The sequence below is a fragment of the Leguminivora glycinivorella genome, chromosome 1 (genome assembly GCF_023078275.1).
Source record: "Leguminivora glycinivorella isolate SPB_JAAS2020 chromosome 1, LegGlyc_1.1, whole genome shotgun sequence".
Lineage (NCBI taxonomy): Eukaryota > Metazoa > Arthropoda > Insecta > Lepidoptera > Tortricidae > Leguminivora > Leguminivora glycinivorella.
Genome location: NC_062971.1, coordinates 36916703 through 36937307, shown reverse-complemented (window position 1 = coordinate 36937307; position 20605 = coordinate 36916703). Strand labels below are relative to the sequence as shown.

Below are 20605 nucleotides of genomic sequence, written 5' to 3'. Positions count from 1 at the left end.
AATAGTTATCATAGATTAAATATAAGAAGATCATACCATCCCATACATTAAAATGCGACCGCCTAAGAACGCGCGGCGCCACAAAAAAAATGTCATAATAGCTTTCGATTATACTTGTAAATGGCGTTAAATGTCACTTTTGACATAAATGTATGGCTCGAAAGTGACACTTAACGCCAATCTACAAATAATCGAGGGCAACAAGGCATCTTTTGTGGCGCCATCTATGTGTGGTGTAGTGTATGCGCGTTCTTAGGCGATCGCATTTTAATGTACGGGATGGTATGATTTTTTTCTATGGTAATATTTTGAGAGTAGGCATATTAAACTTATTGGTAGGCTAGGTACTTCTAGACTTATATTGACCGGGATATAGACCGTGATTACCTTTTTGATTTGTGTCGAGCTCCCGATATTTCGACGCAGTTGCATGCATCATGATCACGGAAAACTGACGAAGGCGGGTGGATGTTAAAGTTGCATAGACAGCGCGCGATCTATCCTCCTTCGCGCGCGTCGGCTGCGTTCACTTTCAGTGTTACCACTGGTCGCATTCACACTCGATGGTCTGTCCAAACACACTACACTCACAGTGTCACTACGTATGTTCAATTCTGACTTCACCGGTTTTTTACACAAACAAATCACTGGATTCCATACATTAGATAGTTTGAAGCCATCCTCACGATTGAAATTTTTATATTTGTGAATCTCAATGGCTTCTCTTACCAATCTCGGTATGTAGTGGCGTTCCAACTGTGCAATTTTCCTGTGTGGGGTGAAGATAGTTTTTACAGAGTAATTGTTTAGTATATAAGTCTAATGAAAATAACCGTGAATCATTCAAAACTCTTAGGTACTTCTATATTTACCTTATTAATGGCAGGTTTAAATGAATGCTCGTTTCAGTCTCGGACCAATGATATTATAAATCTTTTATATATCGGTTTATTCCCAATATGAATCTGGATTTTATTCATTTTAATAAAGTTTCAAAACTATGTGGACTCTCAGTAACCAAACTCAAACTAGGTTTATTAGGTATACAGATTCACATGTAGTAACTTGTTCCAGATCTACAGAGAAACATTATTTCAAAAACTCTCAACAATCATCCAAAATTCATCGATAAAATTGGATCCGCGAACAAACACAAAGCGCCATAATACAAGGTGATTACGCAAACGAAAGGCGGAAACAAAGAGATGCCAATAATAGGGATGAGCCGAAACCGTACGCGGCAATTCCGGTAAGTTACGAGTGGCGACGAGCGACAACTCCATCGTTCATAGACTACAGACAACGCGTAGTGAAGCGTTTGTAAAGCGTAACCAGAAATATATGACTATTGTCAGGAGGGCGCTGTTGTTCTCGGGTGTGTAATGATTGGTATATATTTTTTTGGTATTGTTATATTTGATATAACAACATTTGGTATAAATTTAAAGGATATAATCACTCATTAGACATAATTAACATTTGGTATAACAACAAAATATCTACTTTCATTTTTTTATAATCATTATTTCGTATAACACTTATTTATAATAACTGTTATATGGTATAATTATTTATTGATATACGACTAGTATAATATAACTAGCAAACAGTTAAAATTAAAATTAATGCGTGAAATGTTTTATACTGTTTGCTAGTTATATTATACTAGTCGTTATAATATAACTAGCAAACAGTATAAAACATTTCACGCATTAATTTTAATCTTTTTTGAAGGGATTACAGTTCTAACCTAACCTATTTTTCTGGTAGCAGCTCGTTGTGTGTAGAGGTCACAGTTCTAACCTAAGCTACTTTTCTGGTAAATGATGGATCTAATTTATTGTTAATTCTTTTTTTTATTCTAACCGTGCTTTAGAAGGAATTTGTGTTATACAATTTAAGTATTATCGGAAATAAACATTATACTCAAAGTATGTTATAATAAATTTTATTCGAAAAAATGAGCATTATATTAAATAAGAATTATACAATTTATTATTATACCATTTGTTGTTACATGATTCAATAATTATATCAAATGATCGTTTTTCTACTCCAGCACTTAAATCTGTCAATTAGATTATTGTCAGCGGTATCCAAATTAAGTTCATTTGAGTAACGATAAGAAAGTCTATTTGTCTATAGGTTCATATGATAACGGCTGAGCAGTATTCATATGAATATAGGAGTTCTGTTAATTTTTTTTTAAAAGCACAACTTCCATTTATCAGGTATGTTTTCATTTGCAGTAATAAGTAACTTTTAATAAATAATAAAATATTTAGGTTCATAATTTAAATCAAGATGAAAAAATAAACTGAAATGCGTTTTACATATTAGATATTGCAAAACAAAGGTAAAAATCATAAGTTTATCCAATAATGTTCCATTCCACATTTAAATATTCTTGAACGCAACCACATTTTTCGTAATTGAAAACCGGCTTATTTTCTATTTCTCTTGTCTATGGTATGTTTGACATTTGTAAACTTTTGACGGAAGTATTTGAACTATTTCGGTGTTGTGTAGTTTGTTTTAATTCGACGTTATTGTGCAAAAACTTAAGTAATTATGAGTGATTCTGGTGAACAATATACTTCCGAAGAAATCAAGGCTATGGCGCTCAAAGAGACTGACAATTTGTTACCTGAAAAGTCGATAAAGCGTACCAAAAATGTTATGAATTATGATTGTTTTGCAATGGAAATTGCAAAAATATGTTTCAACTTTCTCTGTTGTTGGCATATTTTGAATAATTGTGCAACAATTTCTCGCCATCAACATTGTGGACAGAATATAATAGTTAAGATCCACACAAATATTCCCATTCATTATATGAAGTAGGTAAGCAACCCATTTTATTATTCTCGAATAGGTATGTATTTGGCTGTCGTAGAAAAAGTATAGTATACAATCGTAACATTATGAAGGCTATAAAAGTCTCGTACCTTACTTAGGCCACTCGGCAAGCCTCGTGACCTAACCGCGGTACTCAACTTTTATAGCCTTCATAACGTTACCGTTATATAATATACTATTTGACGACTAAAAATATATCAAAAAAAGTTATATCGATCGTTATGCACCCGTTATTCTCATGTATGCGGTGACAGTTCCGTTTAGTATGAAGAAAATAGATCTTAATGAAATTCCGCAATGCGCATGGTCATCATCATGCGTGGTGATGACCATGTCCGGTGGGACATGCATAGAATTTTAGTAGTAAAATACCACGATTTGAGATGCATATGAGTAGCATGTTACACCATTATAATATATAATATAACAGTCCAGCGGGCGTAGCACACTAGTGTGATAAACTTTATCGAGTCGGTGCATCCCTATCGCACTTACAAATAGTGAGAATAGGACGGATACGCTTTATCACGCGTCCATGCTTGTCCGCAAGGTTATACCCTAAAACAATTGTTTTATAAATTTTCTAAAAATACACGAATGCTGGTGGTAAACATTGACACAACTGGATCAAGCGGTTGCATTCTCATACTAAAAAAAAGAACACAAGTGTGGTGACTTTTGAGTTGGCTTGAATATGCTCCGTCTAGCAGTAGAGGCGGTCTGTGCACTCTAAAAAAAATTTGGTTGTTCCTATCAATATTTTGATAGTCGTAGTCAAGCATCTTGATTCCATACGAGCCTGATAAGATCTTAGACAAATCGAATAAGGTAATTTTGATTGCTCTTACTTTTGCAACGTAACTGAATCGATTAAGATCTTGTTCAATAATTCCATGAAAAATAATTATGTTAACTAAATTACCTTAGTAAGTTCAACTAAGGATTGAATCAACCTATGTTACATAGTTATGCCTAACAAGTTCATAATTGATTCAAGGTGTACAATGGTTAGGAATAACAAAACACCTAAGTTATTAGTTCAATCATACATTCCCTTGTTGTTTTTAGTGATCAGCTTTATTTGAATTATATAAGATCGTAATTGTAGTAATTAACTTAACGTCAACTAAGAGAAAACTGCTCTTAGTTGGTCTTCATTTTTTAGAGTGTGACCGGCTACAGCCCGCAATCGTGCGTAACGCCGCGCGCCAGCGCCGCCGACAAATGTTTAAAACGACTTCGACTCCATTGTTCCTCAGTTTCCAATTGGGCCCAGGACTTTCTAATGTAACTTGATTGTAAAACAAAAGACGCTCTGAAACTTGCCGCGACCGTCTTTTGTCGAGAAAAAGGTGAATTATTGTTATGTTTCATAGGCGCTTAATGGAGCCGCGCCGGGCGTAAATCTCTCGAGAGGGTATTTAATTAGACATAGTCTTGTATACAGGTGCAGCGGGTAAAGAATTAACCTCTCCCGCGAAACTCGAGAGCCGTTTTGAGGTACTAAAAGATGGCTAATTGGAAAGCTAATATCCAGGGGTAGCATTAACAATGCTCGGGAGGGCTCGGTAATCTCCGGCGGGGTCCTTATTATTTTAAGTTAATTATTAACGTGGAGTATTAGCGGGTAATGAGCAGATAGTTGGTGCGTGCAAACAACGCGATACGCCGCTCCGATACAATCGCCCGTGGAAACTTGGTTACCTACATGCTCATGTACACCGTGTCCAATAAGTTTGAATACAGCACAAATAGCCAATAAAACAAAATGAACAAATAGTTACAACATTATTATTATATTTTATGAATGGCACTCTTATTTACTACATTCACAACAAATGTTTTGGAATAACTCCAGCATTAACTTGTTTACCAGCCTCAAACGCTTCTCAAACGGATCACACGCGGCACGCACCGTTTTCTTCACATTTCATCCCAAATACTCTCGATAACCTTTTTGAAATGATCTAGGTTTATGATTTTATAAAAAATTAGTCTTCAAAGCATGTTTGACCATACAAAATAGTCTAATACGCCTAAACCTGGAGGCCTGGGTGGCCACTCATGTTTCGGATAAAAAACTGCCAAATTAGTCTGAAACTACGCTAGAATACCATTTGCCAAATGTGCTGGAGGTGCGTCTTGTTGGGACACATGATACTCATTCCCAAGCATCCTTTTTAACTATAAGGCATTTTTTTCTCCAAAACCTTGGTTTTAAAGAAAAAAACGTTGATTTTAACGCTTTTATCTGTAAGTACTGAAGGTAGTTTACCTCGCTTACATACTGCATCCCACACCTGGGCCGATGGTGAGCTCTGGAACCTAGGCACATTTTTCTAGTTGCCCGGAACGTTATCTATCCTCGGTACCCATAATAGTTTATTTTGGACACGTGGCGTCTGTTTTATCACATACAGATTCTCCTTATAAAAAATAACTCGTCACCTGCGTGCCGAGCAAGTATTTTGTAGGCACTTTACCCCTTTGTTTTTCTTAGACACTTCAGAAATTTCATGTACTTTGTGCTTGTATTTTATTAAGAAGAATATACTCTTTAGTTTAAATAAGAATTTGATGGCCTGTGATCCCTATATCTTTAGAACTGAGGTAAAATGTGAGTATTCGGACTTATTGGACACGGTGTATAGGTATTGTTGATAGACAGGCTTAGCGCCAGTAAAGACTTACCCCCTTATCCATAAACGTACACTAAAGTTATCAATCCGATAAAGTTCGTTTGTCCCTTTCTATCATACCGATACGCCGGAAAGGGACAAACGAACTTTATCGGCTTAATAACTTTAGAGTATGTTTATGAATATGGGGGTTAATGATTTCGATAGTAACCATAAATGCAGGCAAAATGAAACATAAAAAAATGCCAATTTTACAGTTTACATACATACAATCACGCCTGTATCCCATTAAGGGGTAGGCAGAGCACCTGAAACTACTCGTTTCAGTGCCACTCTTGTCAAATAAGGGGTTGACAGAAAACGAAACTGTGACATTGCAGTGACAGGTTGCCAGCCTCTCGCCTACGCCACAATTTAACCCATATCCCACAGTCGACTTCTACGACACCCACGGGAAGAAAGGGGGTGGTGAAATTCTTAACCCGTCACCCCACGGGGTTACAGTTTATAATAATAATTGTATTAACTTTTAAAATTCGGATGAAGTTAAGTTGGTTACTGTGTCATGTTTATTTTATTTTATAATTGATACTCTTACGTGTATGAAACGAAACGTTTAGTTCCTACCAACTTAATAATGTAAGTATTATCTTATTTAAACTACTAAATTACACCGTAAAAGCAACCCCGATTTGTTTTCCCAAAAACTTGTCCAATATATTTTTAACAACAATGTTTTGAAACGTCAAACAGCGCCGATAGGGTGTTTCTGAGCGAACAAATTCAAAGATAAGGACGTCGCAACTTGGAGTATTTCATTGGAGTTGGTATCAGTTGTGAGCGCACTCATTGTATGGAGTGTGCGCTCAATTTGTGAAAAACGTATAAAAGTTCGGTTACTCTTTCTACGGAGTTTAACCGGTGTCAGGTTGAATTATACTGGGACTGTATATTTGTACGTATCTTGGTATGTCTCTGTATTACGTTAGGAATGAAATTCAGACGTTGCTTTTGGAGTTTGTATTACAATAACCTTGAGAATGAAGGCGAACTCTCTGAAACAAATAAGAAACTATATAAGTTAGTATGTATCATATCGCGAACCTATTTTTGTACATTTAAGGATCAAGTCCTTACTCCTTAGAACTTGTGCACTCCTTTTTGCTGCGTACTTAACACAGCAAAAGGGAATGTACAAGTTTCTAATAGGGTAGCAACGCGCATGTGACACTGTTTGAGTTGCAGGCGTCCATAGGTTACGGTGACCGCTTTACATCAGGCGGGCCGTATGCTTGTTTGCCACCGACGTAGTATTTAAAAAAAAATGTCTAATTTAGTTAACAAATTGTTCAGGGAAATAAAACCATTGGCGGTACATTGATGTCGTCATAATGATCACAGTTTTAATCATACTTAATATTTCGTTAAAGGATGTTACTTACTCGCATGTTTTTAAATGTCAGCAAATGTTTTGTAATATCGTTTTCTAATAAAAAGCAGAAACTTTACTACGACTACGAACTGCACGGTCAGAAATTGGAGCGTAGATCGGTTGCAAAAGACCTGGGTATTTGGTTCGATGAACAGCTTAACTTTCGGTACTACTACGAGTACATAACTAAGAAAGGCAACCAAATGCTCGGTTTTATCCTTCGTGTTACCAAAGACTTCAAAAAACCAGACAGTCTTCTCTGCCTATTCCAGAGTCTCGTCCGTAGTGTTCTAGAGTATGGCTGTATCATTTGGTCTCCTCATTACGCTGTGCACTCTGGCAACATTGAGCGAGTTCAAAAGAAATGTCTCAGACTGTTGTCCTATCGGTATAAACCTGACCTTACAGGTCTGAGTTATGAACAGAGACTACAGTCACTTAACCTCCTCTCCCTTGAATCTCGTCGCCGTCTACATGACTTTTTATTCTTACATAAACTGCTACATCATAATGTTCACTCTCCTAGTTTATTATCCCTAATTACTTTCAATACTCCTCGTTTTAGAACCCGTGCTCCTAAGATTTTTGCCCTTCAGGTCTACAAGAATAATACCTCTTTCTATAATCCGATGGTTAGATTGTGTCGTCAGTATAATGATTTGGTCTCAAAATATAATGATGTCGATATCTTCAACTCACGGTTAGCCGTATTCAGGAGGCAAGTTGTCAAGGTTCTTGGCCATCGTACACCACAACAACAACATAACTAGAATTGATGATTTAATTATGAATTGTTTAATTTGTTTAATTTATTTATTAATTTTAATATAATTTAAAGTGATAAAAAAAAATGTAATTTGTAATTTTAGGATAGGTTTTAATACTCATTTATATTTTTTCTTGCTGTGCATACATGTTTTGGACGGCATTCTTCTTTTAAACCTGTAACTTGTAGCTGCTATAATAATGTATTGAATGTTGTCTGTTTTGTGTGCCTTATGAATAAAATAAAAAATAAATAAAATAAAGATAGTAGTAGATGCTTTCCAATAAAAGCACAAACACATCTTAATTCTTCGATCTACAAAAATCTACGAATTGTAAAACATTCTAGTCAAGATTTGTTACGCGTTTATATTTAGTTACTTGATGTAAATGTCGGTAAATCCGCGCGACTCGATAGAAAGACTAACATTTCCATTCAATGTTTAAACAGTTTATCCACTTCTTTTGTTTTTGCTAACAAATTTACACGGTCTCTATTCCCAAATAAACAATTTATCCAAATTTTAATCAACAGTTTAAAACTCTGTCCGAACTATTCAGAAACTAATTTATTTGCTTCTTAAATCGAATCAAACTGAATGAAATCTCGGAGTAAAGACAATCAGAATCTCTCGTTAGGGCGGTCCATATAGACGGGATGTTGTTTACACTGCTCGCGAATCCATCGCGGCATTACCAACTTCCTCCGAGCAACTTCATACGCGGAAGTTTAAAATGAAAGATTCGAACTGAGCCCAGAGCGGTAATAATATTGGATCTCGGTCCCGAACCTTCATTGAAATAACGCCATTTAATAGTACGTATTTGGTTTGTTCTCCGGAGTACAAAGTTTTACATCTGACATTGTTATACTTACAGTTAGTCTATGAAATTTAACGTACATTAATTTCAATTTTCAATTTCATAGGAAGATGTTTCAATTGAAAACTGGGCGTAAGTAATTCTCCATCAAATCACAAACTACCACCATTGTAAGGACATTGTTACCATAGTAAAATCTATAGGTAAATAGTAGTAACAAGTTTACGAAAAAGCTAAATCTATCAGCCCCGCCATACGACAAATAGGTGCGTCAGAAAATGTCTCTCAGAACAAATATCCTTTCAGAGACGCACGAGCCCTCATCTCGACATGCTGCGAACGTATGATTACTCGAGCTGACGTGTGTCAAAGACATAAAAGGTGCTTCGCGACATATAAAAAATGGACCTCAAAGAAACCTTTGACAAATTATCCTGTTAAGTTGACAGGTAAACACTCGCGCACGCTCTCGAATCAAACGTCCAAACAAGAAACAATTCGCGGAGGTAACGTTCCGTCGCCAGTCGAGTGCCAAACTTTTTAACGTGTAATGCTTCCGATACATAAAACTATCCAATAATATTTGCGATCGGCGGCGACGCAAACATTTCGCTCGCGGCGCTATCGGCGGGCTATAAAGGCCTTTCGCGCGATAAAAACTGATCTGTGAGTTTGCTCGCCAACAACAGGAAAACAGATCTTTGGCGCGCGGCCAAGTTACCTGCAGCGCGACGCAGCCGCCGCCTGCGTGCCAGCCCGATAAAGGGTTAACAAATTGCATCCAAGTTCGCACACGTCGCCGAATGTGGAAGCAGTAAATAGTAGCATGTTTGCCGGCGAAGTTTTGACTTCTTTCGCACTTGCCAAGTGACGTCCTCATAATGGGTTTTCCGGCAGCCATTGTAATGAGCGCGCGCGCGGCGCCGGCGGGTCCGCGGCGCGCGGCCGCTACACCGTCGTCGCCGTTTAAATTGTGTTCCGCACAATCCGCGCTTATTATTCTTTTATGCGACAGCGACAGCGCCCTTGCCGGCGATCGCAAATTGTTTTTATTCTATTCGGCCTCTGCTTATTTTGCGTTGTCTCTATTTTCGCAGCAGCCGGAGATGTAAACATGGTGTGGAGCTTAAAAAGTGCGCCCTAATTTATTTGAGGCGGCTTTTCGGAAAACGTTTCGGCCGCGCTCTTTTATCCATTCGAACAAAGGATAATACGAATAAAAGCCAGTCAAGCATAATCGTACTCGTACTTCCAGCGTCGAGAGCTCGGCGAAATAGTCGCCACAATTTCTCGTGCAAAGTTTTACCACTGAATTTTTTTTAGATTCATCGTTGATTTAATATAAAGTAACGAGCATAATCTACCCGTATCCTCACGTCGCGTATATAAAAGAAGATTGTATTCCTTCCGGAATCGTGTTTCGGTTTTGCATCGGGTAAATTATGGGCCGGTGTCGGCACTAATGCCGTTAAAAGAGGCCGGCGGTAAGTGATTTAGTTGGGGGCAAGTTGGTGCGGTAATCCTATCTCGGGGAGATCCATCAGTCGTCATTACGCAGTAGCACCTGTGGGAGGGAGGTAAGATTGATCCGCGCCGTCTGACAGCCTGTTATTGAAAAACTGAGCGATAATCCCGCTGTGAGCTGTTGTTTAAGGCATTTTTTGACGATGTTTTTACGGAATCTTGGGATATTAGCGTTGAACCTGGGAATTTGTGAGGTTATTAATGTTTGCTTGAGGCAGCGCTGATTATTAAGAATAGAAACAAAAATACTTAGTCAGTTCTATAATTCTGTCACAAAGGTTTTAAGTGATAAAAACTTTATTGACAGATATTTCTTACTATGCATATGCATGGTTTGAAAGCTCGTTTGATACTGAATAAATTGCAATATTACTTAAAGTACTTTGCTGTCGCAGTTTCGCGTGGTTCCTTGTAACATCTGAAAATTTGGTAAAAAAAACAAATCAAGAAACACGCGACCTCTTCCGGACGTTTTTATTTTTTATTTATTTTTGGTTGGCTTAATATGCTTTAATGATACTTATTATAAACGCTGGGTCTTTTATCTTTAAGTTTGTATATGACTTTTGTAAATTAAATGGACAATATTGCTACTGTACAACGTTTTGTTGCACATTCCCGTTGATGATTGTGAAATCTAAGCGTTTTACTGAAAAGTACCCAAGTTCTAAAGGTTACTAGCAGACTTAAAGATTTCTAGGAAAATGAAATACCAGTAATTCAATATGCCCAAATTCAGAGAACTCATACTAAAAAAATAATTATTTTATTTGTCTAATGTAACAATGTTTTTTTCTTCCGTTTGCGAAGTCTATTTTTCCGCATGCTGACGTCTATCGACAAACTCAAAGTAATCAAGGATTCTTAAAAATCACGATCTACATTTTCGATCGTATTATATCACATTTTAATAAGTATAAAACAGGTTTTGATACCATGTATTTTTTATGTGCTTTAGTAGTTTCATGTGTTCTGCCTACCCCTTTATGGGATACAGGCGTGATTGTATGTATGTATGTATGTATGTATTTTTTATTGAATAAAAACCTTTATATACAATTTTATCAGTTAAAGCATTTGTGACAGAACTTTAGGACCGACTAAGTAAATTTATTGTTCTACCTATAATGCTACTGTAATTCTGCATGTTCGCTTAGACAAATGTACAAGTTGTAAGACCCGAGAATGTTCAAATGTTTTGTTTACGTTTTTTTGACACCTAAAAAGACAGAGTATAGAACCAAATTATAAACATTTTTCGTGATTTTTAGGCTATCGAGAAACGTATTTTGCTTCAAAAACTCCTGGTAAAGGCTCTGTCCGCGGGTAATACGAAAACGGAACGGTTCGGCGGATTAGGAAATATTTTCTTTAGTTGAAATGGGACTTGTTGTTGCGTAGGGCAAAACAGGTGTATTTGTTAAGCAGTTTATGTTGCGAGACAGTGATACCTGTCTGCTAGTGTAACTTTAGGCGGAAAACAACACTAAATATAAGATTTGGTAATTTTTCTATTAAATGTTTATGAGGCTTATATTTTTAGTTTTCATAAAAAGTAAGGTCTTTTGAAAAGACACTTCTTATTTATTTTGACCATAGTCTCTGTTTCGGAAAATAAGAAGAAAATACCTCTCATAAAATATATAACATTAAAAAAGTAGATACATATTTTCTTTATTCCACAACTAGAACGAAGAATGTTCTAATGATATCAGTGTAAGTTAAAATTGCTCTTTCAGCTACTTAACTTGTTATAAGGTATTTTGACCAGATACTACAGCAGACTTGTTAAAGATATTAAGTAAAGTACAGCGGGGCAAATCTCGACTGGGGGGCAAATGTAACTGGTCCATTTTTTCCATGTTTTACAATGTTTGCATTATTAAATAGAGTGTCCACCGGTTATATATGGTAGGCGTGGTCAGTGGATACATGTAGAACTCAACATCATAGTGTAATAATGGAAAAAATGGATTAGTTACAATTATCCCCCAGACGAGATTCGCCCCGCTGTACCTTATGTAATATGAAATTTACACCGTATAATAATGTTTTCGTTTCCTTGTTACAGGCTGCGCATTCGTAAAGTTCAGCTCACATCAAGAGGCGCAGGCGGCCATCACAAGTCTGCACGGCAGTCAAACTATGCCGGTGAGTATCTACCTAAACCTAGGTTACAATCGCTTGAGCTATGAGTGTTATGACAACGAAACGCCTTTTTTGAGACTTACTTTTTTTATTGACCGGGATATAGACGATGATTATTTTTTTTATTTTGGTCGAGCTCTCGATATTTCAACGACGACCTTATGAAACTAACCGTGACTCATTCAAAGACCTTGTGTCTTGTGTTAATAAACCTGCGATGCGAACTACCTCCGTCTTGTGTAGTCTACTGCTATGAAGAGCGGTCGGTCACAGGCTGTGCGTTTTCACATTATCCGATCCGATATCGGATGTTGGACCGATATCCCATACATTACAGGCGCCATCTTGGATTGTTTCTATTGAAATCCTTCCGACATCCGATATCGGATCGGATAATGTGAAAACGGTCTAACACTACGAAGCTTCCACATGATATAAGTGGGTGCGTAAGTGGGTTTTCACATTATCCGATCCGATATCGGATGTAAGTAGGACCGATACCCCATACATTGAAGCCGGCATATTTGATTTTTGCCTTTAAAATCCTTCCGACATCCGATATCGGATCGGATAATGCGAAAACGCACTAACGATCGATAAGTATAACTTTTTTTGATATATTTTTAGATTTTTTAGTCGTAATAGCGATCATTTGATATAATTGTTGAATCAGTACGAAATTGGACATTTTAAGTCATGAATATACATATTCGTTATTATAATTTGCAAACATAACGTGTTTATATAAAAATCTAATATAAGCTACTATTTTTTTATAATTACTAATTACATTAAGACGTGTTAATGTATGCATAAAAATATTGTTTAATTTTTGAAAACTGAATGGTAGTTTATTATTTTGTTAAGGATATTTTATGTTTTGTTCTTGTACAAGTCATATTTAAATGACTTAGTCTATTTCCGTAAAAAAATATTTTGTTGTATATTTTAGATAAGTAGTTTACTTTTTAAAAAAGAAATTTGGTTTTTGTAACGATTTTTTGTTGAAAAAGCACAGATAATCTAAATATGTGTCTAGAAATGATCATTACTCTAATAGTTAATTTATAGTATTTTATTGTTTAAAGGCGGTCAAGAAATATGAGTGGCGTACTTTTATTTCAAATGTTACTATACCAAAAAAAGTTATACCACTCATTACACACCCGATATAAGTATTAGTGCGATTCAGTAGTGACACTTGCGTCTCGGTAGCTACGGGCGTAAGCGTTCGACACGTTAGCTACACAACTTGGCTTTTTTCTAGTAATTCTTAACTTGCGATAATCGCATAGTTGCGTTGTAAGACGAGCCGTTAACATTCTCCACGAGTATGTGATTTAACATTTTTTTCTACAGTTATTTGCATAATTATAAACTATTTTATGTTTGTATGTCCTTCAATCTTCTGATTCCCCGCTTGACATTATTAATTTTGTGTGCACTAGAGATGAATTACTTTATTATTGTCATCAACTTGTAATATCAAAATGCAGTAAAACCTTCTACTTGTACTCGACACGAATGCATTGAGCCACTCACGTATCTATCTTTATCGCCGGATAGTTCCCAACTCCGACGTTGAGGCATAATTAACTTTGTTCCTACACTATACTATAGCTTTGCGTCTTATTTACGTCTCTTTCTAATCGACAGTGTTAGAGGGAGACGGAGCTTAAGTAATGAGCTTGTCTGAAACTTGCAATTTTGAGGTTATTAGTTACAGGTGAAGTTGATTTCTGCATGGTAAAATCGACTAAGTAATAAATCTGAGATAGGTATTTTAGGTATGTTTTTAATATGATAAAATCCATTTATTTCAATGAATAAATGTACGACTAAGGGCCAGTTGCATCAAGCCGTCTGTCACCGTTAAAACTTCGATAAATTGAATTTTATGGGAAGTTTCATTGATCTCTGCTGCGTGACGATGATGTGTCTGTCAAATGTGGTTGATGCAACTGGTCCTAAAAATAAAACTTAATAGCTAGCTTCGGAATTTGGAATAAGCCCTCTTTTAATATCACATGATGAAGCTTATTTTTTTGTCAAATTATTAACTAACTAAGATTATAAAGTTTTAATCCTGTGTTCAGAGACGGCGTACTCGTGTGATACTATACAGCACGACCACGGATGATTTTATTAATTCTGATGCGGTACAAATTCACGAAAAAAAATGTACTTTTTTGTACTGACGTTTAAAAAAAATGTACCCTTATGATTTTGGAGTTTCGACATAGGGCCCGGGGTCGTGCTAGGTAGGTACTCCCTGGCACGACCACACTATATTTAATGAGATTTTAAATTTCTGTTGCAGTACAAATTCACGAAAAAAAATGTACTTTTTTGTACTTACCTTTTAAAAAAAATACCCTCATGGTTTCGGAGATTTGACATGGGGTGTGGTCGTGCTAGATAGGTGGTACTTCCTGGCACGACCACACTATATTTATGTTTAATTTGATGGTCAAATGAATACTAAACAAGTGTTTTGAAATTGTACTATGTAAATTACTTCAAAAACTTAGTGCGGTCGTGCCAGGGAGTACCTATCTAGTACGACCACAACCCATGTCGAAACTCCGAAACCATAAGGGTACTTTTTATGAAAAGGTAAGTACAGAAAAGTACATTTTTTTTCGTGAATTTGTACCACTACAGAAATTAAAAAAATCATTAAATATAGTGTGGTCGTGCCAGGAAGTACCACCTATCTAGCACGACCACAGGGGATGTCAAAACTCCGAAACCATGAGGGTATTTTTTTAAAAAGGTAAGTACAAAAAAGTACATTTTTTTTCGTGAATTTGTACTGCAACAGAAATTTAAAATCTCATTAAATATAGTGTGGTCGTGCCAGGGAGTACCTACCTAGCACGACCACGGGTCCTATGTCGAAACTCCAAAATCATAAGGGTACATTTTTTTTAAACGTCAGTACAAAAAAGTACATTTTTTTTCGTGAATTTGTACCGCATCAGAATTAATAATATCATCCGTGGTCGTGCTGTATAGTATCACACGCGTACTCGTAAATGTACTGTGGCCTTGTGACTACAAAAATGATTTTGATAAGCCTCTATAATACTCTCTTTGCCATTAAACATATTTTTCAAATTCTAAATGTTATCTCCGACCGTGGCCTCCAGCCTGCCCAATTAGGCATCGTAATTGCAATTGTTTGCGCGTAATCGGACCGATTCGAGTGTCGATATAATCGGCCATCGCTTTCAAATCTTCCCATTAATTGCCGAGCAATTGAAAAGTTTTCCAATTAATGGGCCTTGCTGAGAACAAAGACCGTTGTCTAATAGATTTTTAAAATTTATTGACTTGTTTATTATTTTTCAATTCGTTTTGAGTTTCGAAGCATCCAATCAGCGGTGTTCTGTTGTCAGTGGGTATTCGGTTTCATTGAATTTCATTTCGTCTGTTACGGGGAAATTTTTACAAGTATTCTTTTTTACAATGAAGTATTCATACGTGTTCGTGTTTTGGCTTGCCATTTTAACGAACTAATCAATTTTTTTTATTAATTTTTATTTGGATAAAAGTGTTGAATATTCACATGCTATCACAAAAGGTATTTTATAAAGAGAAGAATAATCGAAATTGTATTTTGTACGGCATTATTTATTACTTGAAAGAGGGTAGGTATTAGGTACGATAAAATGGACCCTCAGTCTTAATCCCACGGCTTAGCATGATACAATATAGGCTCCACGACAACTAACTACCTACTACTGAAGACTAATTTCACACAGTTCCTAGGTAATATACGCAATTAACGAACTATACCAAGATCTTTATTTGACTTTTGCCAAAGTTTTCACTCACTCTGCCGTGACATTTCCAAAGTCAAATATGTGTCCCGACTTGTCTAAAATGTCCCAATGCAACCATCGTTCACGTCGCCGTCAAAATGAAAATATAATTCATTAAAATGACAGACGTACGCAACAGCTGTCGAGTGTTGCCAACATAAAAGTTTATTCAAACAGTGCATATCGCAATAACGGGCGACAAATATCAGCGCTGCCAACATAGCCAACTAGTATTTAATTTCAATCGTGTTTGTAGGGTGAGGCTGCGCAAATATTTAACGTTTGTACGCGGCGTTTACATGTTTTTATTGTCGCAAATTGTGATGTTAATATGATACTTCAAACAGCGCTGGAACATTTTGTTATTTGTTACGGCAATATCGGTTTATCGTCGATGCGAAGTGCTTATTTGCTTTGTACAGTTCGCGTAGGAATAAAATTGTACAATTAGAATTTGTGGGCGGAAAGAGCGATGTTTTATTCGCTTTCTCGGAACACATGTGTAAATAAGCGGTTTATGATGACTTGATGGCAAATAAATTAGGGAACTTAAACGCTACATTAATGTACTCGTAATGTACGCATAAATTTAAAATAAACTAACTAGTAAATATAGGACAAAATAAGATTAAAAACATACCATATTTGAATGACTACTGTTGGACCATTCTGCTTTGCATACACAAGCTAATGCCCTTATCATCCTCTATTTCAGTGTTCATCTAACCTAGCTACATAATCATTCATTTCCTATATCTGCTTTTTTCCTTACGACAACCGAATAGCGTATGCAAACACTCAAAAAAGCCTTTTAAATCTTCCTAAAGTCCCAGTTAATTCGGATGGCTAAATAAAAGAGCGGCTAACAAATCGTAGTCGGTAAATACTAGCCAGAATGTATCGGTGGGCAAAAAGACCGCGAATCGACTGTCCGGGCCGCTTAACTTTTTAATTAGTGGTCCGGAGATAGGCCCAGGCATATTGTCTATGCCAAGTTTAGGAACGGAGTGGAAATTTAATTTTGTTATATTATAATGACGTGAGAAAGTTGATTAATGTACTCGAATTTACTGCTATTTATGTGATAGTTATGCTCCTTTGAATCATGTCTTGCTACGATTTTCACTGCCTATAGAGTGCCGATAGGTACTAAATACATATAATGTTTCTTTGTTAATCATGTCTACGCAATTCAATTCGCTGATAGATATAAGCAATTCAGCATGTTTCTAAGTAATACCGTTTTTTTTTTTTTTTTTTCATTCATTTACACCAGAATGCAATTTACTTACTCCAACAAACAAAGCAATGTGCAAAACACTGATTTAAACTTTCACGATTCTTACACATCATTATTTTTAAAATCGGGACTTAATCGCGTATAACTACATATTAAACTGACCTCCAACGTTTCAAGGACGGCGTTGTCCCCGTGGTCTCGGAGAAGACTGGCTTGAAATGACATCAACACCTTCTGACAGCCGCGCGAGTTTTTCGAACTACCCGCACTTGGTTTTGATTATCAACTTGAACTGTTTGCGCACTAGGGATGTTACTCTGTCGACATACAACACTGACGATATTTGATTTAACGACTGTCGATATTATTTTCGGCTTACACTTATTAATGACAGGATTCCATGTGGATGAGATCCTAAAACCTTCGTCCCGATTGTTTGATTGCAGTTGTGGTAGCTCCTACATTGGAGAAACTAAGCGCACCATAGAAGAAAGGGTAAAGGAGCACATCGCGGCTGTGAAAAATCGTCAGGTCAACAAGTCTGCCGTGGCTGAACATTTGTTAGAGTCAGGGCCAAACCACTGGATCGAACTACATGACCCTAAAGTCCTTTCCACGGAACGCCATTTCTACAGTAGAAAAGTGCGTGAAGCCATTGAAATCAAAAAACATCGCAATTTCAATCGGGACGAAGGTTTTAGGATCTCATCCACATGGAATCCTGTCATTAATAAGTGTAAGCCGAAAATAATATCGACAGTCGTTAAATCAAATATCGTCAGTGTTGTATGTCGACAGAGTAACATCCCTAGTGCGCAAACAGTTCAAGTTGATAATCAAAACCAAGTGCGGGTAGTTCGAAAAACTCGCGCGGCTGTCAGAAGGTGTTGATGTCATTTCAAGCCAGTCTTCTCCGAGACCACGGGGACAACGCCGTCCTTGAAACGTTGGAGGTCAGTTTAATATGTAGTTATACGCGATTAAGTCCCGATTTTAAAAATAATGAAAGCAATGTGCGTTTGTATAACGAACAAAACACCGTTTTGATTATATCCACGTCCATTTTGTTCGTAATAAATTAAAATGTATGAGAACTAAAAATTCCCGTTTTATTTACCTGGCAACTGGAACTAGCGCGGGTATCTTTCAAATTAAATATGGCGGCGAGAGGCATTTGCATGAAGAATATCGAAGGTACATTAAGCGGGGATTGCACGAGCATTATCATAACAAAGTGCGCGCCTTGTTGGCCGAAGTGGCTTCTGCCTTTGTCCCGCCGCGCGCGATTACATCAAATTATTACGTTTTATTATAATTAATACTAAGGATTCTGGCAAGAAGCGCTGGTGGCCTAGCGGTAAGAGCGTGCGACTTTCAATCAGGAGATCGCGAGTTTGAACGCCGGCACGTACTAATGAGTTTTTTGGAACTAATGTGCGAAATGTCATATGATTGATTAAATGTCTTTTCGGTGAAGGAAAGATCGTGAGGAAACCGGACTAATCCCAATAAGGCCTAATTACCATTCGGATTGAAAGGTCAGATGGCAAACGCTTTCGTAAAACTCGTGCCTACGCCAAATCTTGGGATTAGTTGTCAAAGCGGACTCTAGGCTCCCATGAGCCGTGGCAAATGCCAGGATAACGCAAGGAGGTTGATGATGACTAAGGATTCTGTCCTTGAGGAGGGTTTATAAGGACGTCTAATTAGACTCTGTGTAGCAATACCGATAGGTAGTTCGGATTAAGGCGGTGCTTAATGCTTATACGTGCTTGTATCGCGTAATATTACGGGAGCGCTTAACGGGATGTAATTAGTGTGTGCGCGGCTTAAGAATGAGTTCAAATTTCAAATGTTGGTACTTTTCTGTTTTTACTTAGTTCAATGTTGCTATGTCCATGAATACCTTTACTTAGGCCAAATAGTTTCTTTCCAGGCGCGACAAGACAAAGAAGTTCAAAGACGCACTGAAAACGCCTGGAAGAGCTATTGGTCAATGAAACACCTAATGAAAGGAGACCTACCTCTGTCACTCAAACGTAGGCTCATGGACATGTGCGTACTTCCAGTTCTCACCTACGGTGCTCAAACCTGGTTTTTGACGAAAGCTCAGATGTCCAAACTCGGGGTTTGCCAGAGAGCTATGGAGCGCAGCATATTAGGTGTAAAATTAAGGGATCGGATCCGGAACACCACGCTGCGCTCTAAGACTCAAATAATAGACGTAGCTCGGAAAGCGGCTAAGTTGAAGTGGGACTGGGCTGGCCATGTCTGCCGAATGCCGGACGACTTGTGGGCCAAGATAACCACAGAGTGGGAGCCCCACGAGTCAAACCGGGGATCCGGCAGACCACACCGGCGATGGCGGGATAACCTGGACTCATTTTTGATTGGCTGGCCAGAAATAGCACTAGACAGAGAAGATTGGAAAAAGAGGGGGGAGGCCTTTGCCCAGCAGTGGGACACAGTGGGCTCTGAATAATAATAATAATAATAATAAGCCCCCAGGGCAGCTTGTGGCGAGCTGAATGGGAAGTGGCGTCCCTTGGGTCCCATGCCCCCGAGAGTCGGTCAGGCCTCTCCCTCCGGCTTGCCTTCACTGGCCGGCCGGAGTGAACACTGAGCAGGGGCCGCAGGACTCTCACCTCTGGCTTGCCTTAACCGGCCGTCCAGAGTGGGGTGCCAGAGCTATATGCTTGCAGGGTGGAAGTGAAATATGCATAAGACGCGAGTTGGCACAGTGGCTGTTTCGTACAGACTGGGTAGAAAGCGGCGCACACCTCTCCGCACCCTGAGCCGCTCACGAAATGTTGTCCCCTTGTCGCTCCGTGCGAGCGGCCGTTTTCGGGGACCCATATTAGTGAGTTGGCGAGTCACCGCCTGCCTATTTTGTCATGTTTTATAACATATGAGCAAGGCGCCATAGTATTTCCGATAGTACCGGTTACCAATCCACCAGCAACTCAACCTAATAGCCTGGTTTCTTTTTGTACCATTTTCTTACAATAGTTTACATTAACCGGGGCTTGTCCTTGGGTGCATTACTATAGTGCAGACAGGGATAATCGCCGGTTAGTGTCACATTACTTTTTAAATTAAACTGTCTTAAAGGGCCTCTGCGCTGTTGGCTTCGGCCCCACGCACGCCTCCCAAAAGTCCGGGACCCCATGGTCCCGAGAACTGGAAAGGACATACAAATAATAATAATGTTGCTAGATGGGAAAATCATTTTTTATTGTTTTTCGCTAAAGTTATTCAAATTATATTTAGCATGAAGTTAAAGCTCGACCAGAAATATATGACTACGCACCATATTGCGTAATTTCATTAAGAACTATTTTCTTCATAC

The 20605-nt window shown here is 37.8% G+C and overlaps 1 protein-coding gene across 5 annotated transcripts in view; it reads left to right on the top strand.

The window, feature by feature from the left end:
• The window catches only part of LOC125224712 (CUGBP Elav-like family member 4), a 661017-nt gene that overhangs the window by 589745 nt on the left and 50667 nt on the right, over positions 1-20605 (top strand). For all 5 annotated transcript variants that reach the window (XM_048128162.1, XM_048128168.1, XM_048128159.1 and 2 more), the window contains one exon: positions 12113-12192. In XM_048128162.1, coding sequence (XP_047984119.1) covers positions 12113-12192 — 80 coding nt within the window. The remainder of the gene's footprint in view (positions 1-12112; positions 12193-20605) is intronic.